Source organism: Gadus chalcogrammus, chromosome 15 (genome assembly GCF_026213295.1).
Source record: "Gadus chalcogrammus isolate NIFS_2021 chromosome 15, NIFS_Gcha_1.0, whole genome shotgun sequence".
In the NCBI taxonomy this organism is placed as follows: domain Eukaryota; kingdom Metazoa; phylum Chordata; class Actinopteri; order Gadiformes; family Gadidae; genus Gadus; species Gadus chalcogrammus.
The window spans coordinates 5,141,024-5,166,888 of NC_079426.1; the positions used below are offsets into that span (position 1 = coordinate 5,141,024).

Sequence of the window (25,865 nt, forward strand, 5' to 3'; positions counted from 1 at the left end):
AGTTCCACACAGATCAGCCCCTGCATAGGTCAAAAGGAAAAACTTGGCCTTTCATGTCACAGTCCATCAGAGACCTGAAATTTGGCTATTGAAACGGGCTAATGAAACAGGCTCCCATCCCCAGCACACCACCTCTGGCCCGTGACCAAATCAGACAGCCGTGTTCATTATGAGCGAGTGCAGGCACCCCAATGTCAGGCCCTGTCACGCAGAGACAGCTGAGGCAGGCTCCCAAAGACGGAAAGTCTGCCATTTGCCTTCCGTTTCACTACTTCCAATTGCCTCTGGGACACGGCGGCCATGTTTTTTCAGCTTTTCTTCCTTTTCATGTTCTTTTCTTTCTTTTTTTCGCACTCTCTGCCCGACCATTCTCCACCAGGGCCAATTTAAAGAAAATAATTGTTTATTTTGCTTTCTTCTTTTTCTTTAGACGCGGTTGTTGTCTTTTTTTTTTTTACAATTCAAGAAGACAGCTGTGTTGCCTATGAGAGCTTGGGGTTGAGGCCCCTGTCTCTGAGCACTAGTGGCGGGCAATCAATTGATAACAGAGAAACGTTGTTGTCTTGTGTTGTTGTCGCTCCGAAAGAAAAGTGTCAGATCGACAAACACACAAAAAATATAAAGTGTGCGCACAAAAGGATTGTCTCTCAGCCTTCGTAACGACAATCCTTCAGCCCGGGGCTCAGGGTAGGCAGGAAGCAGTCCGTGCGACGACACTCTGAATTATTACACGCCGAGGTCCCTGTAAAACCTCAGACGGTTATCTGGTTAAAACCGCGGCCGGGATAATGTGACGCGATCATGTCATTGTGCGGGATATCTTAATAGGATGTTATATTGACTAAAATGACTGATCTCTCCAATAAATGGCAGACGGGAATGGCAGCTCTGGAGGGATGGCTATTGATTCAGCCTAAATGACGCATCGATTGTTTGATTATAGGGGACTGGAGTGATTGGTGCGTGAGCGGGCTGAATGATGAGGAAACACTGAGAGCTTGGCTGATTGACTAGCAGATAAGATAAGGGGGGGGGATGGGTTGGAGGAGGTGACTGATCGTAGCCAGGCACAGATTTGTTTTGCGCAGAGTCCCATCACATCTGATGGTGATGAGCCATTAGTTTGCAAACTACAGGGATGTTCATCTCTCCACTCTTTCTCATTAGCGCATCACATCTTGTTGCATTTTGTAAATAGCCAATTTCTAAATCTCCTAATTAGACTAAGAAGGATTATATGAAGAAAAACGCAATGTCTTCCAGCTCTGGTACCAGCTTAAGCATTAAGGGGATCAACCGAAACCCGCCCCCAACATTAAAACTTTACGAATTCACTTCATGAAGGAGCACAATGTGGATGTGCCCGTGGAAGCGTCGCACGTGTTCAGAACGTTATGGAATTTATCGGAGTTATTTAAAAACCGACTCCAAAGTCATTCCGCAAACGCATGTTCGATCTGGATGGGTTGGTTCGATTTACGAGTTTGTTCGGGAGATTGTTTATTTCTAGGCATGGTTCAGTGTTGTTGTTGACTGAAAAAAACTCAGACCATGATAATGGAAAAGGAGCGAGACTGGAGTCCGATGCACGACTAAAAGGAAAACATTTCTATGAACTATGACTGATTATATACCCTGTAACTAATAATTGCTACACTGACACCAAAACAAAGAGTAACATCCTCCATCATACTCTGGAGACTCTATGGTGCAGAGGGATAATATCAAAAAAAGAAAGAGGAAAGAGGCCCAGCTAGAAAAATAAGGCTTGTCCGGCAAGGATAACATCTAGGGTCTGTGGGCTGGGATCTTCAAGAGCTTTAATAATATACAGAGCGGCACCGAAGTACTGCTTCTAAATGTCATATCCTGCTCTAATAAATGGTACCGCAGACACCATGGTCCTGGAAGGAGAAAACCAAGTCATCAATAGGAACTCCATCACTGCTCCATTTCCACAGGGATGTAAACAACGGAGAATCAGGCCATGTTTTTATTATAAGCCTGTAACCATTTACCATTCATCCGCCAAAATATGTCGTGGAATAATGGTAAGGGTAATTAAAATCTACTAGACCAAAGAAAAACACATTGTTTCAACCAAAATAATTCGGAGAGAAATATCAGTATTACATTTTTTCCCATCAAGTATATATATAAATATAAATAAATAAATGAGAGAGAGAGAGAGAGAGAGAGAGAGAGAGAGAGAGAGAGAGAGAGAGAGAGAGAGAGAGAGAGAGAGAGAGAGAGAGAGAGAGAGAGAGAGAGAGAGAGAGAGAGAGAGAGAGAGAGAGAGAGAGAGAGAGAGAGAGCGAGAGAGACCAGTAATGGAGCGGGCAGCAGCAGGACGGCAACTCGTTCCTCCCCCAGCGATTGGATTATCGGAGGAGAGGAAAGTGAGTTATGAAGCATTACACTCTCACGTATCCATCTGTTCCCCAGTCTCTCCCTCCGCCGTGCCTCTATCTCCCCACGTCAATCTACATCCATCTCTCTCTCCCTCTCTCGCTCGCCCACCCCGCCAGCCCAGTTTGTATTACACACCACTTAATGGCACCTCACTGACCACTGCTCCCAAGGGGGGGGGGGCATGCCTTGTGTGTTTTTTCTCTTCTTTTTAGATTCTTACCTCTCTTTTAGTCCCCCCCACCCCCCCACACACACACACACACACACACACACACACATCTCCCACGACAGATGAGGTTAAGAAGCACCTTGATGATGTCATTCGATATTGGGTTTCAGGGAAGCCATTGCTCACAGGCCAAAGAGGGGGGGGCTAGGTGGAGGGGGGGGTGGGTGGGTGGGGTTAGAGGTGGCTGAGATTGGACCCGGACAGATAAGAATCTCTTTGTCTTGCCGTGATGACCTGCACTGCCCGGGAGAGGTAGGGGTGTGTGTGTGTGTGTGTGTGTGTGTGTCCAGAGGAGTTGGCTCACACGCCATTTTTCAACCCCGCCAAGGTGTTGAGACACTGAGCGGTTGCCGTGTCGGTGGTGGTGTTGGGTTACTGTGGTGGGGGTGGTGTCTGTCTCTCTCTCTCTCTGTGTGTGTGTGTGTGTGTGTGTGTGTGTGTGTGTGTGTGTGTGTGTGTGTGTGTGTGTGTGTGTGTGTGTGTGTGTGTGTGTGTGTGTGTGTGTGTGTGTGTGTGTGTGTGTGTGTGTGTGTGTGTGTGTGTGGTGTGTGTGTGTGTGTGTGTGTGTGTGTGTGTGTGTGTGTGTGTGTGTGTGTGTGTGTGTGTGTGTGTGTCCTCATGCCTCCAGGCCTATGTGAGAGGTGATGAGGAAGAGGCCGGCAGCGGTTACTGCCCCCCTCCCCTAGTCCCACCCCCCTCCCGCCAGTGCATGGACTGTATAACCTGCCCCCCCCCCCCCCGCTCCTGTCACACCTTACCCAGGATACAACAGCCTCCCACCGCTGCTGACATCAATCTGAATCCTCCATCTTCACACGCAACGCAGCCCCCTGGCACCCCAGACCCGTGCATGTGAGAGCGAGACGCTCTGGGCGCTAATGTTTCCAACGAGGCCAGTCGCCGTGGTGTCCCTCCAACGGAAAAAACAAAAAACGAAACCGCAATAGAGAAAAAAACAAGTGCAACAATGGCGTGTGCGTTCTTTACATACACCCGCTGGAGAGCGTCAAGACGAAATGGAGCCTTGAAAGGGGTCACGGCGAGTGTGGCATCGCACAGGGGTGTGTGTGTGGGGGGGGGGGGGGGTTGCATTTCCAAAACATATCATTAATCCATCCTCATTTGCCGTCTGTCGCGTTAAGACGCAACAATGGACTCTCCAAATCCTTTCGAGCACCGTGTCATTAGAGGGACGGGAGGGGCACCTTTGACGCCAAGGTAAACCTCTCTTTTGTTCAACCTGCTCGCGAATTCTTTGCATGCTTTCTGTTCGGCATCCACTCTGCTGAAGAGGAAAACAAGCCGGACGAACACAACCGTTTGCGCGTTGTGTTGTGGTTTTTCAGCTAATGACATAAAAACTAAATATATTAAACAAGAAATAACCCTCAAACCACATTCACAGGATGCTAGGAACCAAAACAACAAAGCGACCACATAAACTAGACCATTTGCAGCATTTCAATGTGTGCGCGTACGTGTGTGTGTATGTGTGTGCATACGGTTATAAACCACATCCTGCACCCCTTTCTATTGGCATACATGTCCTACACCACAAAATACTCTCAGATCAATGTGACGTACCGGGCTAATGAAATAAGAGCCTGAACGTGCCGTGCCTTCCCTCAGAAGCACCCGACCCCCATTTGGCAGAAGGGGAAGAAAGTTGGAGAAAATTTGCAATGATAAACACCCATAAAGACTCTGACTCATTACACTGAGAGGCCATTACGGAAGCATCCTAAGACATGCCTTCGCTCTCCCGACAGTTAGCGGGCTTGGCTCATCTATAAAACATGCGGGATTGTGTTGAGAGGTAGCTGTAAACTGCCAGTTTGCTCGTTTAGTAATGTCTGGGGAGGGGGAGCCGCCATCAGGTATTCATCTTCCTCCTCCTGGCCTCTCGCTGTGGCCCTGGCTGGGGGGGGGGGGGGGGGGCTGGAGGCTGCCTCGCAAGTCATAAATGAATAACTGAATGGGTATAAGTCTCCTGCCGGGGAAAAACTTTGTCAAATGTTTTTTTTTGTGATTCGTTCTTTATTTCCAACCGTTACCGTGGAGCCGCGGCACTCATTGAGTTGAGGTTTTACTTTTTTTAGCATCGGAAGACAAAATAAAAATTAAATGACCATTATACCGTATTCAATATTTTGATTCTACCACTGGGCCGTTGTTGCCGTTAACAAAGGATTTGTATCGTACGGAGCACTCAGGGATCACTCGGATGAGGCCCCCCGAATCCTCCATTTTAGAGAACTCCAGTCTGGGCTCGTGGCCCCTTCCGTGCATACGAAGTGAGGCTAATTGTTAATGAATCCAATCTTAACTTTGTTTTCCCCCGGATGCCTGCCTCGAGTAATGTGCCTTAGTGCCGCAGTAGCCACAGAGCGAGAAACCTTTCGCTAATTGAAAAAAAGGTACATGGTGTCAAATATATACATCCATTTGTCTCAACGATGTGCAATAACAATGCAATCAAGGTTTGAGTGTGGAGAAGAATAGGTTTACTGCTAATTGCAAGTGTATTTCTCTAATGGAACTCAGCCCTGACCAATACTACGCACTAGTCATTGTCGAGGCATCTGTGTGTTTCTGCATGTGTGAGTGTGTTAGACTCACAGGAGCGATGTGCTCCAATGGTTACCATGTCTTGAACATTTCATTGGACTTGCGCTGCGTTGCGTGTCATTAAAGTGTCGTTGTAAACATCTGGATCACATACAGAGATGCTTTAAAAGCCAACCCGTGTGGCATGCTCTGGGCTTGCTGCGTTGTTGAAAGCTTTACTAGGGGGGGTGTGTGTGTGTGTGTGTGTGTGTGTGTGTGTGTGTGTGTGTGTGTGTGTGTGTGTGTGTGTGTGTGTGTGTGTGTCTGCAGGGGTTGATGATGGTGGTGAGGGGTGTGCGTGTGTGTGTATATGTGTGGTGTACAGTGGTTGGTGCCTGCAGTTTTTCTGTTGTCTTTTTTGTTTTGTTTTTTAAATAAAGCACCCCCCTTTATAGTGATTAATCTCCCGGCACCCATGCTTCCAAGGCCTCTTTGTCAAGCTTTTCTGTGCAGTAACTCAGAAAAAAAGGCTTAGAAATCCACACAACACACACACACACACACACACACACACACACACCGACACCCACACACACCGACACACACACACACACACACACACACACACACACACAGTATTTTGCCTCAGAGGAGCAGCCAAGTAGCAACAACAGACAAGGACAGCGCATTTCATCAAAGCCCTCGTGGAATATACCTGATACAATGCAGAGAATGAGTTGAACGGAATACCCCATCTGTAAACCATTCATATACACAGATACACACTCAGGAACACCCCGGGCATACCGAGCCATATCGCCGTGTACATTCACAACAGATCACATGACACGTCGTTAGAAACATGGTCCTAATGAGGTTAATAGATTTTAAATATCTGTATCTGTGAATTAGTGATCTTTCTCGCCGTTGCTCTGTACTTGAACCGTCGGCCGTTGACTGACAGGTAGGCGCTGTTGGCAAGGACCAATGCTTTATTTTTCCGATAATGTATTCACGTGTTACCTTGGACACACACCTTTGCCCTGCCCGGAGGCACAACATCGCACCGCGTAGCTATAAATGTTGAACCTGCGCTTTTTCCAAAGGGGGAACGGTGGGTTTTCTCCGTTCAAAGCACAACTTTATCAGTCGCCTGCTCCCCTCCCCTCCCTCCCCTAGTCCCACCCCCCTCACGCCGGTGCAAGGACTATATAACCTGCCACCCCCCCCCCCCCCTCCCCCGCTTGAAGAAAGACGTCAAACGACAAAAGGCAGCCTTGAACATGCTATGCGTCCGTACGATACGAACGCATTCTGTCCGCGTGTTGGTTGGGACCAGGAGAGACGGCGTAATGAACAATATGTAAAGGGAGAGTAGAGGCTACAGTGTGTGCACTGCGGCGTGTCACACCACATAATTGCCTTCGCCAACGGGGGACAGAGGGGAGGGCTCAAGGCATTAACAACATCAGTTATAACGTCAATACCGTCAATACCATCGATCGGACCGCTGTCTGCCACCTGGACGTGATTCAATACGTGTCACGTGACAGGCAAAGCTGTGAGTAAATAAAGGGTTCCTTATTGTTTCAAAGTTCCAATTCCAACACTTCGCAGGGGGTTCAAACAGTAAGTGAAAAAAAATAATCCGGGAGCGGATGCTATTTCACTGCCGGAGTTGGAAGGGATTCTCGAGAAACCGTGATTTTTTTGCCAGCGACTGTCTCTATAGGCTGACCGATCATCAACAACAGCAACCGTGTTTAAAAAATATTTGAGGGGAATGCATATGAAAAGTCTGAACATGTTGACATATCGCAGCAGACTGTTGTGATTGAAGCGCCAGCTGGTGTTTAGAGTGTAAATCTAAACCTAGTTTACCATAATCAACTGCATGCCATGTTCGCATGTTGCATCACTTGGCTAGCTCGCACACACACAAACAGAAAACACACACACACACACACACACACATCTAGAGGAGGAAGGGGAGCAGGGGTGGAGACGGGCAGCCGGAGACAGCGCTGTCCGTGCTGCGTCTCTCCCTTCAGCATGTTGTCCGGCTTCACAGAGCTCCTCCAAACAAATAATTGAGCGTGTCCCGCTTACTAGCTGGAGCCTGGCATAAACAGGAATGGGTTTTCGTTTTGGCGCTGCCAAATTGTTTGAGGACGTGTAAACATAATTTTTCTCTCTCTCTCTCACACTCTCGCGCACAATCTCTGATGGGCCCGGTTTATTCCCCCTGTTTATTGCTTATTTCACCACGAGAAGACGTCTGCTTTCTGAACGAGAGAATAATGAGTGAAACAAGCGCTGCCGTGCCGTGAGTCAAAAGGCTCCCGCCATAACACGCTCGCTGTGAGTGATGGTCCCGCAATTTCCATCTTCCAAACTTTCAACAATGATGCCTCGTTCCCCATCAGGGCTTAGCTGTTCCAGATGGCTCTGCCCCACCCGCCCTGTCTCCTGGCTCCGGAGATCAGGCTCAGACCTGTCCGACCGGCCCAGGCTGGATCTGACGCGTTCCTTTGAGGTCGGATCGACCGTCAGCCCACCAGCCCGCCTTCCAGTCTTGACGAGGCTATCAAAGCGGTCTCTTTTGGCCTTTGGATACGGCCACACACACACACACACACACACACACACACTTTATTTCATTATTTTTGTAGCTTCTTAATGAACACGTGATTAAGTTTGCCGCCTAAACGAAGGGAAGCTGCGTGCGGGAGGTAGCCGTCGATACGTGCTGACCTTCTGCTTCAAACGGGAGCCCCACTGTTCTGTCTCCACGTCGCAACTCGTTAGGTGCCGCCGCACAGCCGCCGTTAATTGGTGTGCGTCTAATTTAGTTCTCTCTCCGCTCCGATTGAAAATTCTCCCGTGTAGCGAATCAGGGGTTTTGACACCTTTGACACGCGGACGGCGTTGCGTTGTAAACAACACACTTAGGAGAGGAACGGCGGCCGCCTTGCACGGCTCGCTATAGCGCTCCCGGGCACGCATTGGAGCTGGGAATATCTATCAGCGGAATGGGAAATCTCGTGGGGTCGTGCGTGCGGGCGGGTGTGTGTGCGCGAGGTGATGAAGCCTTGGGAGGAAATGCTACTTCTGGGGCACGGTGGGTACACCAATGAATTTGCTAATGAATGAAAACAAACAAAAAAAATAAAAATAACATCTTTATCTTAATATTCAAGAATTCTATTACCTCCAAGAAACCGAAAAAGGTCAATTTATGTTGCTCCACAACAAATTAATATTTATCTGGCTGAAGGAGAAAACATCTAGCGAGGATGTGTGATTTAAATTGTGAAACGGGGGAAAAAAAAAAGAAGGGAAAGAGTCAAGGGCGATCTTCGATTTAATAAAAACGTACTTTGCAGTATTTAAGATCCTAGGGCGCCTGGGACCCCCGTTGACATCCCTCCAGGGTCGGCGGTCGGACGGCGAGCTGTGCAGAACACGTGCTTGACGGCCAATCGATTAAAATCCACTACCTTCCACCCCGCTCCACATGACACCGCAGACTGACCGAGACTCAAAGCGGGACAGGAATTCGTGGGAGGAAAACGTACGTTTCCAGAATTGAATTCGAAATCATGAAAGAGGAAACGAACGAGCTCATTAGGGCTGGAGAGATGCATCATGGAAATTACCTTTCAGATCAGGTCTTCAGTGGCCTGTATGGATTTTTTTTTCATTAAGCTATTAAATCAAAACTATACTCCCCAGCACACACACATAGTGTTTGTATGTATATAATTTATGTATGAGTCTATAAGTAGACTTCAAGTAACAAATGCACTGATTAAAAGATTCCTGATTGGCTACTGTGGCATGAAACTAAAATCCCACTTGACAAAATGTGACAGGTGTGTGTGTGCAGTGAGATATCTGTGTGTGTGTGTGTGTGTGTGTGTGTGTGTGTGTGTGTGTGTGTGTGTGTGTGTGTGTGTGTGTGTGTGTGTGTGTGTGTGTGTGTGTGTGGTGAGGTATCTCTGTTTGTGTGGTTGTGTGTGGTGAGTTATCTGTGTGTGTGTGTGTGTGTGTGGTGAGGTATGGTATCTGTGTGTGTGTGTGTGTGTGTGTGTGTGTGTGTGTGTGTGTGTGTGTGTAGGAGCGTTGCGTTTTCATCAACATGGCGACGGGGGGGCCCAGAGGACGGCGCTGGCGAGAGAGACGGCCGCGCGGCGCCTGATTATCCCGGGGAACGTGGGTAATTAAATCTGCAGAGAGAACGTCGCCATCTTCATCCTCCTCCGTTCTCCTGCTCATCCTCCTCCTCCTCCTCCGAGACCCCAGCCTGTCACAACCTCTTCATCCATAGTCTCTCTCTCTCTCTCTCTCTCTCTCTCTCTCTCTCTCTCTCTCTCTCTCTCTCTCTCTCTCTCTCTCTCTCTCTCTCTCTCTCCTCTCTCTCTCTCTCTCTCTCTCTCTCTCTCTCTCTCTCTCTCTCTCTCTCTCTCTCTCTCTCTCTCTCTCTCTCTCTCTGAACTATAAATACACAATCACTCGGCAGCAGCACCTACTCTCCTTGTTAGTCAGAGTGGCAAAACTCACGACAAAGAAGAGAAAAAAGAAAATGAGAATGTGTACCGGCTTGCCCTTTTTTTGTATCATTCCTTCTCACTGTTTCACGCCGTCGTCTCTCAACAGAATCTCATTCCTCCGAGCCAATCACGGCCCTCTGAGCGCAGGGTGTGGTGACAGTGGGGGGGGGTTGGGGAGGAGAGAGAGGCACAAGACAGAGAGGCTGCAGTCATGGAGTTTCGTCTTCCCAACGCCCGGGCGGTGAGGAAAGCGAGTCGCAGTCCACTATCCACGCCGCCGTGGGAGTTTCAACCGCCATATAATTAGCGGCGCCGCGGCGCTGGAGGCTCAGCTACGTACGGCTGTACCTTAGATAAGGCAATACGGCTAACGTGTCGAAGCTATCTCGGTAGCCCGTGCGTTACGCACTAGGCTGTTGAACGATATCATGTTCGCTAACTGTCATTTATACATTTTTTCCCCTCACTTTTTAGACCTGCATTGACAAATTGACAAAATGAACATCATTTTGTGTTGAAGAAACAAAGCGTCAGGTTGAGAGAGATAGATCGCTGTTGGAATGAGAATAGTATTACCTCCTTACATTCTGCCCCTGGGAGACTTTGGCTGCCAGGGTCTGATCAAAGCTGACAAAACACCCATACCACCCACAGTATTGGGAACTCCCATCACAAAGGTCTCCTTATCAGTCTTTAATCTCCTCTCTGTGTGTGTGTGTGTGTGTGTGTGTGTGTGTGTGTGTGTGTGTGTGTGTGTGTGTGTGTGTGTGTGTGTGTGTGTGTGTGTGTGTGTGTGTGTGTGTCAGAGAGAGGGGGGAGGGGTTTAGATTAAATTAAAGAGATTAAATTGTTTTCATGGCCCAACTGCTGCTTCAAAGGCCAACAAAATAGCCGCTTCACAAGAAGGGGCTTCACTTAAGTCACTTATTTGTCCATTTCATTATGCTAATGGGTCAGGCCATCATCCCATTACAGCTCCACAGCTGAGCGAGGTTAAACAAAATGTGGTGTGTTTGAGGTCACTACCTTTTAAAGTCAGCTCCCCCCCCCCACCACACCCACCATTCCCACCCCCCCCCTCCCCTTGCTCCTGTATATCGCAGACAGCCAATCTTCAGCTGGTCTGTATCGACAGTTTAGGCCTAGCCTCTGAGCCTAGCCGCATTAGCTAGCCGACTCCCTGTGAATACAGTTCTTCTGTCGTTGTGGAGGCTCTTTTTCCTCTCAACCAAAATTTCTCCTAAAATGTATTTATTTTATTTCACATTAAAACCTTTCTAAGGTAATATTGTCTTAACGTCAACATATATCATATACTTGACTCTATTTTTTTATTCAAATAACCAATAAGACTGTGCCCATTTATGTCGCCAAAAAAGTTGCTCATAATTAAAGTGTTTCTCAGGTAATATTGTCTGAACGTGATACCACGTCGACATATCTAATATACTTTATTCTATTTTCTTATTTGAATAACCAAAAAGACTTCCTTTCCTTTTTCCCCATTGTGGTCTCTCAAGTGACATTGTGTTAAAGTTAGCCCGCGTCAAAACACTACAACTATTATCATCCCTAGTACAATCTTTTGGGTTGAATCATTAATTAAGCCGTTGTCTCAGGGGAGCGTGGTATGCAGCAACGACGCGTTAAATAACAAAACAGCCGCGCCCGCGGAGAACCCATACCTCCCAGACGTTCTCCACAGCAGCTCTGCAGAGGTGGGACAATTTATCACTGCCAATGCGGCCGGACCCCCGTCCCTCCATTACCATTCCATTGAACTGGGGCCTTCAGCCATAATTAATCCACATTCCCCCAGCTCTACAGTAACCACACAATCACTTGTGTCAACAGAAGGGAATCCATTCCAGCAGGCAGGGGGGGGGGGGGGGGGGGGGACAGTAAAGGATCATTAGCATACACGGTGGGCATTGGCTCAGGAGACTCCCACGCAGGAAAAAAGTGCTGCGCTGGTGACGAGTTGCAGTGCGAGTTGTAAAGTAGTACAGTTGTTGTTTTTTCGTTAGGGCTTTCAACGCGGATGCTGTCCTTTTAAGCGCCTGGGCGAAGTGTTGCAGGCAAAAGTGCAACACAGTGTTTTTACTGTATACGGGAGAGTCATCTTGGATAGGAATCGCTTCTTAAAAGCATTGAGTGTCGCTCCTTTTTCCTGACATGGATGCCCGTGTTTACCTTGGTGAACATATTCCTGGGTTATAAAAGCATCGAGGTGTAAAAAAGGACAAGATAAACACTTTCTAAGTCAATACGCGACAACCGCAACCCTCATGGAATATAGCTTTTCCTAGCGTGCAACGAAACGGAAGCACAGGTCATGTGACTATTTATAATTTAAACCAAAAAGTACACGGTGAGACACCTCCAACCGTCGTCCCAGCACACATAACCCCTCAAGTATGAACTAATGCAATGTTTTCTCAGGTGTGCCTTTTACATTTTCATGCACTGGCTCAGAACCCAAAACCGAAGAAAAAGTTTCAGTCTCTGTCAAACATCACCCGAATCCTTTTTGCAATCAAAATGTCATCTCGCCGTGTGCCAGTGAAATACTGTCAAAGTGCTCAGTTTGGAACCCTTCAGAGCCACATTGTGCGTTTACAGTTAATGGCGTGACACGACATGCAATTGAAGAATAATCCAACGACTTCCAACCGACTATTTTCAGCTCGAAGCTCAGCCGACGAGACATAATTTAATCCAAAACTCCTGGGTAGTGCGCCCCGGAGCTGTCATTTGCTCTCAACCTAAATAAATAGTTTTATGGAATCTGACACAACCCTCCATTTTAAAATGTATAAACATGTCCTACCTTTAATAGAGAAACGCTTTAGGGACACTTTTGAGGGCTGCTTCTGAAAATGCTGAGCGAAAGGTCTGGGATTGGTTGGATGTCCCTCCAAATTGGCTAGTTAGGGGGAGGCATCCATAGCTCAGAGAGCACTTAGCCAGGGGCTGCATCACGCTCACATCTGCAGCTAGCCAGCTCTCCTACGAGTAACGTTTACTAGAACACAGCGCAGAGGAGACGGCCATTGTTTCTAAAAACACAACCGAACCCAGCGACAAAATAGGTGCGTATTCGGTGCAGACGCAACTATGTTTTTCCTGGCTGAGCATGGGGGTAGAAAAAGAGGAGAAAAAACAAAGTCGTTCACACATGTTCACACAGGCCTGGGGGTTTAAATGAAAATCAGCAGCGAGCGCTGAGAGTGGAGATGTATTTTATTTAAAGCCAACGCCTCGGAAAACACAAAGCGTTCTTTCATTGGCGGCGCTCAGAGGCCCCGCGCTATGCAGATAGATCTCTCCAGCGAGCAGGAAACGGAGAATGTAAGCAGAGGAAACAGTTTTATGTCGGAGACGACGCCGAAGACGACGCACCGGCACAGAGAAGAAGAAGAAGAGCGCCGAAGAGAGACGGAGAGAGAGAGGAAGAGAGAGACGGCGGGAGTGAAAGCATTTTTCAACAGATGCCGGGATTTAGCAGTTCGAAAGGAATGAATGCGAGGATAAATATGGGGGAGCCTAGAAACAAGAGAGTGCTGGATGTTCTGGATATGGCTGGGGGTTTCAAATCTAATCATCCACACAGCTGAGAGTCATCCGTAAGAGCGCGGTACAGAGAGGCCGTGGGGGTGTCGCGTCAAAACACAGAGTTTGTGTAAATAAAATATATGTCTCTACCATTCACTAAGGGGAGTGAGGGGCAATAGTCAGCCTGGATGCTGCCGTCGTCGTCGGTAACGGCGTGCGTAGCTCATCAAGCCCCAGACCAGACCAGACGGCTTTCCTACGCAGGAAGCCGATACGCAGCGCCTACCGCGCCGCCGCCGCCGCCATCGGGCCGCGAACCCAACACCTCATCAGCACTTCTGCAAGGGCACACGCACTCCTCCCCCATCCCCTCTCCCCACCCCCCCCACCCCGACTCGTTTTAGCAGAGGCCCCATCGCACACACACCACACACATACACACACACACACACAGGGGCTAGGCACGCACGACTACAGATGAACTGCCAGGAAACTGGTGGAATGGAGAATTCAGAGAGACAGACCCAACACAAGAAGAGAGAGAGGAGAGAGGGGGTGGAGGAGAGGGAGAGAGAGAGGAGAGGGGGTGGGATGAGAGAGATGAGGCGAGTTGAGATGAGAGAAGAAGAAGAGAGAGACGAGAGAGGAGAGAGAGAGAGAGAGGAGAGAGAGAGAGAGAGAGAGGAGATCCACAGAGACAGACAGAGACCGAGACAGAGGGACAGAGACAGAGGACAGAGAGAGAGGAGAGGGGAGAGAGGACGTGAGAGAAAGAGAGAGAGAGAAGAGCGGGAGAGGAGAGAGAGAGCAGAGAGAGATGAGACGTATCCACAGAACAGAGTGGACAGAGAGCGGACAGACAGGGAGATTGAGATGAAGGAGGGGACGGGGGCAGCAGCAGACGGGGCGAGAGAGAGACTGAGCTGGTGCTGGGAAAGGGGTTATGTGGGGGGCCAGGACGGCGGGTCACCAGGCAGAGCAGACTGCCTGGGGATTGTGCAGAGAAACAGCAGCGCAGAGGGCTGATCACCCCCCCCCCCCGATACCCCGCCCCCTTGCTTTTCACCACACTACATCACTATGCGCTCTGAAGGGCTGCTTCCAACCCGCCGTCGACTCGCCCTCGCAGGGACACGGAGCTGGGAAGAACGCCGATGGAGCGGCATGCTGTCCATGTTCCTGCTCACCCCCCCCCCTCCTTCTCTCCCTTTATTCCTCCTCTTGTCTGTGTACTTACTGTCGTTATCCATTTGCTACTCGCTTGCTTTCTGTCTGCTTTTCTTTCTCTATTTTATCCCATTCTTTCTTTATTTCCGTCTCCCTTTCAGTCTCTGTTCATTTCTTTTTTGTCTCCCCTTCTTTCTTTCTCTCCATCTTCTCTCTCTCTATCCCTTTCATTCTGTCTCCCTTTCTTTCTCTATCTTCTTTCTCTCTCTCTCTCACTTTCTTTCTGTCTCCCTTTCTTTCTCTGCATCTTCTTTCTCTCTCTCTCACTTTCTTTCACTCCATCTTCTCTCCCTCTCCACCCCTCCTCTCTCTTCATTCCATTCTCATCAGGAAAACAAAATAACTTCACCGTAAATGTGCTGTGCTCTGGTGAATCACAACATGTGGGATGAAACGACATGGTGATATCTGCCCATGGTCTTGCAGTGCAGCGTCTGTACCATGCAGCCCGCACCGAAACACGGTGAAAAAGACCAACTTGAAAGGAGCATTCTCTCTGATCCGCTTTCTTCTCCCTGCAAACCCTCTCAAAAGAAAGAAGCACCGCAAAAAGCCTGTAAAAAAAGATATCCCTGTAAAAGAATAATAAAAAAATCCATGTAAAAGGAATAATATTACACACAAACACACACTTTCAGGCTGCATCCACGCATCCCATAACAACAGCTGAGGGATAACTGCATACTTGGCAGTGCGGTATATAATCCACACCGGTCAATTTAACCTCTCTCCGATGACGCACCCATATGTTGAGAGGGACAAAGACATGAAGGTGTTGGACTGGGGGGGAAAAAAACTAAATCCTTTCCCTTCCCGTCTCCCCCTCTCTTTCTCGCTCTCTCTCTCTCTCCTCCGTCAAACACACTCTGCTCATGCTGCTGCTCCTTCTACTTCTGCCGCCGCGACTTACGGCGCAACCCAAGTGGAGCCACAGTGCCCCCTGCAGTTTGCAGAGAGAATCGATCTCCCGACGAAAAAAGCCACAGCTTTGATTATGCGTATTCATGATCCATCAGTCAGTGCATCCATCAAGGCGTCTGCGCGGCCAGCCGTAAACACTGTTAACGGGGATGCTGGATGACTGTTTTCAAGGAGCATTCATTAAACACCTGCTTTTTCAGTGGCCAAGTCCAGTGGTTAATGTAATTGATTGTACGCCCAATGACAGAATGGCTTCCCTGATGAAAGCTACTTGGGTCTAATGGGTAGCACGTTAGCAGATGTGTTGGTTTGTCGACGGCGTTGTTGAACGAAGATGAAACATGTTGACGTGTTGATTGAAATACTCGTTATGATTAAAGCTGGGGTATGCAAATTAGAGAAACCAGCCAGGGTAAACAAGAGTTTCAAAGACCCCGCCCTTACCTTCAGGCCTTTTCCAAAGCCTCTCCCACAAACATGGGACTAGCTCGCTAGCTTAAGCACTAGGGCTGCCTTGCCCTGTGGAAGCCCTGTGGAAGACGGCCATGAGCTATAAGTGAACGCGCACAGTGCGATAGGTTGGTAGGTGGACAGACAGACAGGCGGGCCAGCCAATCATTTAACTCGGCCCTAATGAAATGATTGGCCGGCTTAGTACAGACCCGCAACAGCAACAGACACCTTATTATATCCATATTTTTTTTCCAGAATATTTGATTTATTCACTGCTGTCAGGGTGTTAGGAGAATTTTAACAAATACGACAAAAAATAAATAATTAATAAAAAGCTTCTTAAATAAACTGCCTGCCCTAGCTTCTAAAACAGCGGAGCACGTGGAGACGGAACGAGGTAGTAATGCATGGGCGGTAACCCGTGCCGCCTTGTCCCCGGGGTTCCTGTGTTCACACAGGGCCGGTGTTAAAGGGAGGGGAGGGGAGGGGAGGGCGCCCGGCCCGCCCCCCCCCCCGATGGTATCGGATCCTCCCTGCAAGAGCGGAGCCCATTACCTGGACCTTTTAGAGCAAAGGATCCCAGCGCCGCCATTTCACGGTTCAGCAGAGCAGCGCGCCACCGGGCCAGACGGCGGCGCGCTGGAGGTTCGGAACCGGGCAACGCTCTCAGGTCCGGGCGAGACTCGAGGAGCGAAGGGGGGAAGAAAGAAGAGACGGAGAAGGTGTAAAAGAAAATATGATGATAAAAAATTAAAAAAGATGGAAAAATAGAACTGTGTGTGTGTGTGTGTGTGTGTGTGTGTGTGTGTGTGTGTGTGTGTGTGTGTGTGTGTGTGTGTGTGTGTGTGTGTGTGTGTGTGTGTGTGTGTGTGTGGTGTGTGTGTGTCCTTTGTTCTCACACACACACACACACAGACACAGGGTGCAGGTGTGGACACAGGGAGTCGGAGTCAGAGAGAGAGGAGAGAAGAGAGGCTGGCTGCCATGAATTGCAGTCGTATTGCACTTTGTGCGACTCCATCGCCCAGGGAGACGGAGGGGGAGGGTGTGAAGGTGCAGAGAGAGACGGGAGGGGGGACTGAGAGGGAGATGGCGGAGCCAGACTATCTCAGGGGAGCCTCGGCGAGTGTTTGTGCAGAATTTGGCGTCTCACAGAACCCAGCCTCAGTGTTTATGCCAACAAGCAGAAAAGACAAAAATAACAATCCTGACTTAATGCCTTTATCATGTTGCCAAAATTTGCCATGACATGACCGAAAGCACAGACGCTTTTTGCTGTTGTTGCTTTCCGCCGTCTGCTGCTGTCTGCCTAGTCACGGGCATTTTGATTGCTTCCTCAGGGCAGCCATTGTTGTCCACAAGACGAGGGAACCCTTACCACACAGACCCCCCTGTTGCTTTCTGACCCAGAATTGTGCTAAATCGGGCCAGTTCTCTGTTTTGCACAAACACTGTAAACTCGGTTTGAATGTGATTTGGGACAACAAGAGAACAAAAGAATACTTTGCAGAGGTAAATCCGAGACGCAAGCGACAACAAACTATTACATATTTCTAAAAATAGGTGCATGGAACAAGGCTCACGCAAAAACACCATGTAAAAATCATCCAATAATCAATTCGGTTCAATGCTGATGCTACCAGAGAGCATGTCCTGGTGAGATGTTCATTCTTCGAAAAATATGTGAAAGATGGAAGGAATCTTGTTGAAAATCACCCACGCAAGACCTTTAAAAGAGCCCGAGTTTCAGGCTAAGCTCTTTAAAAGGAACCATGGAAATGTCACATCCACTCTTCATTCAGCTTTTAGTTTTTTCCTTTTTTTCAAGAGAGCATTCAGAAAGTTGAGTCTCCGGATGTAAAATAAATAATAAATACTGTTATCTCCATTAAGCCTTGAGACCGCGACGGTCCCTCTGGACGTTTCACAACATTATCCAGTAGCTGCAACTGAATTATGTGTGTTTCATTCTTCTAATGCCTGGTCTTCCAAAAACGTGTTTGTTTTTTTTGTTTTTTTCCGCAAATTGATTAGTTTATTTCCCCCCGAAAAAGTTTTGTGATTCTGAATGATAATTTATTTTCATGATTGTTTTGTCTATTTTGTGTTTTCTGTTATCATTCAAACCCATTCTAGCTCTTGCCTATTAAAAATAATATTCTGCTGGGAAATGAACGAACCAGCCACCTTGCCAACTTGTAATTTGTGTCAACAAAACTATTATTATTATTCTACTTCTTTGAAGTCGACTATTTCAAGAGAAAATCTGAAATAAATAAATGATCAAATAAGCACAGCTGTGACGTCGCAAATAGGATAACTCATCCTACCTAAACGGTTCTGGATGTGTGAACAACCAAAACAACCGCGCACGTAGATGATATGTTTTCTCAGCGTGCAAACCAACGCTTGAGCAAAGCCCTCTCAAATCAGTCAGCGGTAGAAACTGCTATTAAAAAAAAAAAAAAAAAAACTCACAAACAATAACAATCCTTCAACAGGACGTTCAAGTTTTGCCCTCCAAGGGTCATCGCACTCATCAAGTGAGTGATGAGACTGAGGTTGCCATGGTGATCGTCTCCGTACCTATACGACTCCTCTCATCAGGGCCGTCTTGTTTACAGCGCCAATAACCGGCGCAGTGTATATTATCTCTGCGCGGGGGGGTAGGGAAACGATATGATACGAGAAGATGGGGTTTATGACAGGTATCTGCTCAGGAGTCATCGGTTGTTTAATAACCGCGGTGATAATTAGCAGGATTAAAAAGTCTTCCATGCGTCTCTCTACCCCGCGTCTTTTACGGCCTGTCGACGGAAGAGAACGCATGCGCTGTTCTTGTTGCGTATCGTCTTCCTTCACCAAGACCGGGGACACTTGTCGCAATTGAGGGACAACTGTTGCGCGTCCGTCCTATAGAATACTAATAGTATGTTTTAGAACATTAATAATATCTGATATTTCGACCAAACTCACAGTGAGCCAGAACGGGCCGGATTTGCAATCAGCGAGACCGCCCCCTGTCCAGTAGGTCTCCTTGAACTCCTACCATCTCCAATCTGTTGTGAGCTCAGCAAACCAATATCCATGCAGAACGCAGTGTCTTAAAGGGGACTTATTATAACCAAAGGTGTGAGTGTGATTAGCCTTACAAGCCGTTTCGAAAATCTGCCTAATATGACATCACTAGTGGGTGTGTCCACCTAGATCTGTGCTGGAATAGATGAGCAATGTTTACTTCAGTCCACTGGGTAGGCTGGTAGTAGATCTATCCAGCACAGATCTAGGGGGACCACACCCACTAGTGATGCCATATTAGGCAGATTTTCGAAACGGCTTGTAAGGCTAATCACACTCACACCTGGTGGCATAATAAGTCCCCTTTAAGAACTTCACTGCAGAGCTGCTCTCAGAGCAAACTAAACTGAGGAGGACACAAGGCTGTTTGGAAGGACTGCTCCAGCTCCCTGAACGCATTGATCCGTAGTCAACGCACACACCTACGCACACTCCTGACGAACCCTGTGTGTAAAGAGGAGATCGCTCCTCTCATCTCCCTCTCTCTCCCTCTCTCCTCCCTCCTCTCTCCCTCTCGTGCCTCTGTCTTTCTCACGGGTTTTCGTGCCGATAGCGGCTACGTAGGCCAGAGTTGATGAAGAAGCGGGTGAGAGGACCACTGTATTGGTTTGGGGGGGGGGGGGGGGGGTGGTTTCAGGATCAGAATGCCGGGGCCCCACCAACCCCCTGAGGTCAGTGTCACATTATTACACACCGGACAACATTGCCGTGCCAGGTCGCCACACAGACCCAGGTGCTGTGTGGGCGCCTCCCCTTCTCCCACGTCCAAACCAAATAAGGCAGGATAGAACAGCCAATGAGCCAATCAATTAAACTTAATAGAGCATAGCACCAGACTCCCTTCTAAACGGTCAGGCAGGCCCCGTTCATTAAAGCAGCTTCACAGCGAGTCACTGAAAGAGTGTGTCGCCTCTTTTTCCGTCTCTGGTTCGTGCTGGATTTAACTTGAGGGGGGAATTCTCTCTCTCTCTCGCTCTCCTCTCTCTCTCTCTCTCTCTCTCTCTCTCTCTCTCTCTCTCTCTCTCTCTCTCTCTCTCTCTCTCTCTCTCTCTCTCTCTCTCTCTCTCTCTCTCTCTCTCTCTCTCTCTCTCCTCTCTCTCTCTCTCTCTCTCTCTCTCTCTACTCTCTCTCTCTCTCTCTCTCTCTCTCTCTCTCTCTCTCTCTCTCCCCACCCCACAAGGGGAAACCAGTTGAAGCCAATTAACAACCCTGGGTTATGTCGCGAGACCCCCGACGAAGATCTCTCAATCAGTGATTTGATTCAAAATTTGGATGAGAGTCTTAAACAAACCCATTTTCACGCCTCAATAGTGTTTGAGACACATTCAAAGCTTTGTGCTTTTTCCTTTCTGTACACGAGAGGCCACTGGCGCAGCGTCCTAAATGAGAAGCAGTCGTGATGAAATGGAAATACGGCACTGTGGGGTATAACAAAACAAAGAGCGCCAAGCGGGGGCGGGAGAGAAAGCCGAGGGAAGCTCGCCTTTAAAAATCCACCCAAGAATCCTCTCTGCCCGCCCAGCCCCAGCGTGAGATTCTGTTTGTTTTCCTTAATTCTTCCATCAAGCGCGGAGTAAGTCCGACGCCTCTGGAAGGGGGCCACTTTTGGACCGCGTTGCGTCATGCCATGTTTTCAAACGCATTGATCCGACGCTGATAACATTTGTTTGTAAAAAACTTTATATAATTAGATAATTGTAATCATCGGTTTCCAATGGGACTCAAAAGTAATTTAGTAAACTAAATAGTTGTTAAACTCGCTCTGCACAGCTGCTACCTACCGCTTTGTTCTAACGAGGTCTTATTGGACGTCAATGAGCGCTGACATGATGCTTGCGTTGTTTAGGGAGAGCTGGTCGAGTCGGTGAGTGAAGTGCAGATTAATGTTCACGGCTATCCCCTTATCGCACCGACACCTGTACTCAAGACAATCGCAACGACAGCAGGAGCCAAAGAAAAGCCAAAGGCGTGGGTGGACGTTCTGCGTAGACTCAGCCAATTTATCCAGCTTCCTCAACCCCACCCCCCCCCCCCCCACCCCCCCCCCCCCACCCCACCCCCAGCAGCACGTCCCTCCCTGGCCCGGCAACCAGCCCCACCCTCCTGGCCAGACACCACCCACCAGCCCTACCCTCCCCCCCCACCCGACGCTTGCCTGCTAATGGCCTCTCAACTCAGTGCATTGGGAACCCGGCCCTATGACTGCAGCCACTCATTCAGAGGGCTGGCTGTACTGTCAGCGGCTGCTGATGGTGCACCTGCGAGGGCTGCGGGTGTCTCTCCGGTCCGTCAGACGCGCATACGGTAGCGTCCTGAACGGAAGTCCAGCCATTGCGACCCGAGTTCCCCTCATGTGGGTCTCCTGACGAACAACAAACATCAAAACTAAAAATCAGGGGGCGGTTTGTGCTCGGGCAGATCGTTCAGCCGCACGCCCACGTTGATATCCACAGGATGAATTGGGGAAGTGTGTAATTGTGTAGGTCGTTCAGAAGGTGGAGTACGAGTGCAAGGGCCTGATGACCGCCATCACAATTGTCATGGATACTCGCTCAAATGAAATGCACACTATGATCCAAAAACAATGGTTTCAAATGTGTTAGTTTTTCCCCTCAATGATACTACTTCTACAGTCTGCTATTGCGGCAGAATAAGCAAATTCAAAAGATATTATCATGTGGTTTTGTGAAGGCATTGCCAGGGTACTATTCCAACCGCAACTATGACTGCAGAAGAACTGTTATTTTAAAGTACTTGTCTGCACGACCACTCTGGGTTGCAGCAATATTCTGCATCTTCTAGCATTCCGCATCTGTCTGGGAATGAGGTTGAAAATAACACCATCGTGTTTTATTATAGTGTTATGCCATGACACAGCTCATTGCTATTGACAGCTGCCAACATTCAATCACCCCCCCCCCCCGCCCCTTTGTAGCTATCTCTTTTGCTTCAATCAGCAATGCATCCTCTCTTGTTCATTCATCACAAAGCGGTATATTAATTCCCAGAAGCCTATTAGGAGAGAACAGACATGAAGCAGCAGAATATGACGATATCAGAGCGGGAGCATTGTCTGAATCTAGCCTCCATCAGACTACGGCTCAGAAATAGTTCCAGACAGCAGCGACGGCTGCAGGGTAAGACATGTATCAGCACATTCCCAATCGGTGCAGATTATATGGAGCCAGACGTAAATTAACCGCATCTAGACAAACTCTACCGAAAAGGAGATAATGAAAATCATCTTTTTCATGCGTTCCTTGCTGCTTCTGCGTCATCCAGAAATGATGCTCCTCCAGTTTTTATTTCACGGATCCTCCCTTTTTCTTCTGAAGGACAACTGTTGAATTAAAAGATTCCCTGCTTTTCACAATGTTTTCAACTCATGGTTCATCCAAAATGGTTCAGATTTGATTAAATGTTGTAATCATCTCATGTTACTAGAATATGGCACGCCGGTGTTACAGTGATTGAAACAGTGACCACGTTACTAAGACCCATCGATGGAAATTTCTACCGACAACAGCATTCACTTCCGGCCGTTACCGACACAAGAGGGCAGCAAAGGACAACCTAATGACTGCACAGCGACCGGAAGACTGCAAGTTTCAGCTTCGAGCGGCAGTTCCGAAAGGGGAGGAGAGAGAGTCGGTTCCTACCAGCATTGACGATGGCATCCACCTCCAGGACGGTGATGTCCCCCTTTGTTGGAGGGAAACTTTGTCGCTCGTGCTGCTGCCACCTGTTGGCTCGCTTTCTTCCACTTTGGCATTCTCTGTTAAGACAATAAGAGCAGGGGTTATTAATTTACATTTATGGCATTTAGCAGACACTTTTATCCAAAGCTACTTACAATGGTTTATACACACATTCACAGAAAGACGGTGGAGGTCAACCATGCAAGGTACAGCCGGCTAGTGGGCGCAGGTTCGGGCAGGGGCGCAACTGCCTATCTTTCTGGGGGGTATGCAGGACACATAGCAGGCCCCCCCCACACCCACCCCCACCACCTCTTTGATATCGGGCACACATTTGACATAAAAACCACACTCTGATATTGAAATCAAAAACTTCTTTGAATGCCACCAGGACAGATATCCGGTGTTTTTTTTTTAGAGGCAGCCTTCTAAGTGCTCTGCCGTGTAACATCATCCGTGCTATAAGAGATAGGATACCCAGAAAATTTCCATTTCTAGGATTTCCTAGCTGTGCATTTTGTCACTGTGAAAAGAAAGTTTCCTCGACCACAATGTTTGTTGGTTAAAAACATATTTTTACTTATAAAAACATAAAACAACAGTGAGTCACTGCACACTCAAGCAGCCCTCCAGTCTAGACTATGGCCATAGGCCCGTTTACACAAAGGGGAAAACGCAGATATTGCCAAGCGTTTTGGCCCTTCATTACCGAAAACACAGTTTTTGTCACAGAAATAGGATCATTTCTAAAAACTCCGGCAAAGTGGAGATTTCTGAAACGCTGGTTATGTGTTGTCATGTCAACGGGGGCGGAAACCGGGTTTTAGGTTCTGAAGCGTCACATTATGCGCCAGGAAATGCTTAACGTCATATGAGCGCCCTATGTTTACAGTTTGTTTGTTACGGTGAAGACGCTCGTGTTATTCGTTGTTGTTGATTCTGCGGATTCTGATTGGCTTGCATGGCTTTAATTGCGCTCGACGGCGTGATTTATGCGTTGTAGATGTAAACGACAACTATTTCGAAAACGATTTGTGTGCACAATGTTATTTTTGAAAACGAAGGGGGTAAATATTCGTTTCTGTAAATACCCTGCTACGTATAAACGTTGGCCTTAAGGAGCAACCAGAATGGGTGTGGCTCAATTGATCTATGAGCCACAGCTGCAGACTATTACAGGGCTAACAGCCAGACAGGAACACCGTGAATCTTTTTAAACACATGTTAACACAGTGAAGCTGCCATTCACAATCTTCCCAGTCCCCCTCAGTGGCAGGTTTCTTTCTGCAAGGAAGAGTATGCAGTCGATCACTCAAGTTCAACAGGCTCTCTGCAATCCGCTATCATAGTTTTTTCCTAGGAATAAGCGGGGTGCCAATTCTTCCACATCAGATAAGCATTTATGTGGTAACCACTTGTTTCATGGTGCTTCAGTATCTTTGAAAGACACTGCCTGTTATTATAACCCACCACTCTAGTTTCACCAAAAAGCTGACATGCAAAACAATAGACTCTGTTAGAACTGTTGGAGTACAGTAACCAATAGGGGTGGGAAAAACAATCGATTCTTCGATGCATCGTAATATAGTTGTAGAACGATTCAGTCTCGATTCAGATACGATAATAATCTTTTTTTTTTTTTGGATGATTAATTTATTCACGTTTGGATTATAACAGCGTTATAAAGTATCAACTTTATAACTCCGTTTTTACTGAGTCCTGTGGGTTGGGAAGACTTGCATAGAGATTGAAGTAAAACAAAATACCTTATTATATTTTTTTTCTTGTTATGGATCCGTCATATGTAGGCTCCATTCTGATCAGTACACAGTTGCAGACAACAGTAACTGTTGTATTACTAGTAGTAATTTAGCTAACCTGTATATTTACAAGCCTCCTCTTGATTACACTGCCATAAAAAACGACCTTCCCAATCTTTATTCTTTCTATGTTGTGACCCCGAGGCTTTCTTCTCTGTCTCTCCCTATTTGAGGTAGGCCTACGTGTCATCAGAGGCAATACGGTCTCAAATGAAGACCCTGTGGCGCCCGCCTCCAGGGTGTATCGAGGGGGCGGGCCACTGGAGCACGTGTGGGGGAGGATGGGGGGAGGGAGGCGATAGGAGCGCCTTACATTGACGTTCCTCTGTTATTGATCATCCTATCATGTACACAAACGCTGTTAAATACAGAAAATGCAGACTCAAATAATTTTACTTCCATCGCTTTGGCGCCCCCTCTGGTGCGGCGCCCCTATGCGCCACATATTTTTGCGCCACTGAGTTCGGGTGAGGTGGGCATGTCCCAGGGGATTGAAACTATCAACCGGCTTCCAGCTAAAAGGTCAAAAACCGCCTCTACCTCCTGGAGCTTTGATAGTAAATCCAGTAACAAGCCAACAACAATTTAAATAGTACTGTTAAATTAGTTTATATAGTTTAATATGTTTTATTTGTTCAAACCTGTTTAATATCAATAGAGTTACCAGGTTTGTAATTTGGCCAAACCTCTACATATCTTTTAAGGATAAACAACAATGGAATACATATTCATTTCATACGATGGGAGAACCTCGAAAGACCCTTTATAGAGATGTGTCATAGTGGATAAAACAAGCTGTCCGCTCATGGCACTATTATGAGTCTGCTACTCTTCGATGCACCATGTGCCAGGGTGGGAAGAACTTAACTATTGAATATCAAACTCACAAACAATCAAAGGATTCTCTGTCACAGAGTTGTCCAAGCAGGGCCTAAACAAGGGGGTTGTATGCCTCAACATTAAAGGCTCTGACATAGACAAATTCTGCGATTCTTTCCAAGCTGTGGATTGGCAGGGACATTTTCCACATTCAATGAAGCCATTTACAAGTGGTGTGCAAAACAAGCCAACACTTTTCCCATCATGTTTGTCTCTTAACAATATGCAAAACACTTTTCTATTTCTTTTCCACTTTTCACATTTTCTGTGTGCGGCTGATACCAGTTCAATTATGGCCAAGACTTGAAAAGGTTGGATTCGGATGGAGCGGGAGATTTGCCTGAACTCCGGGTAGACCGACTCCGGCGTCATCTGGCGAACGCAGGAAAACTGGAACGCAGGACAACCCTTTTTCTACACCAAGTTAGGAAGAAACTTAATATTAATTACACCCACTCATTACTTACATAACATTGCAACGCGGGCATGACTT

General features: G+C 47.7%; 1 protein-coding gene across 1 annotated transcript in view; it reads right to left on the reverse strand.

The window, feature by feature from the left end:
* LOC130404935 (ADP-ribose glycohydrolase MACROD2-like) overlaps positions 1-23,127 on the reverse strand; it is a 289,528-nt gene extending 266,401 nt beyond the window's left edge. Inside the window, exons 1-2 of the mRNA XM_056609883.1 lie at positions 23,123-23,127; positions 22,635-22,750 (exon numbers count right to left, since the gene is read on the reverse strand). Coding sequence (XP_056465858.1) covers positions 22,635-22,750; positions 23,123-23,127 — 121 coding nt within the window. The remainder of the gene's footprint in view (positions 1-22,634; positions 22,751-23,122) is intronic.
* Positions 23,128-25,865: the final 2,738 nt, after the last annotated feature.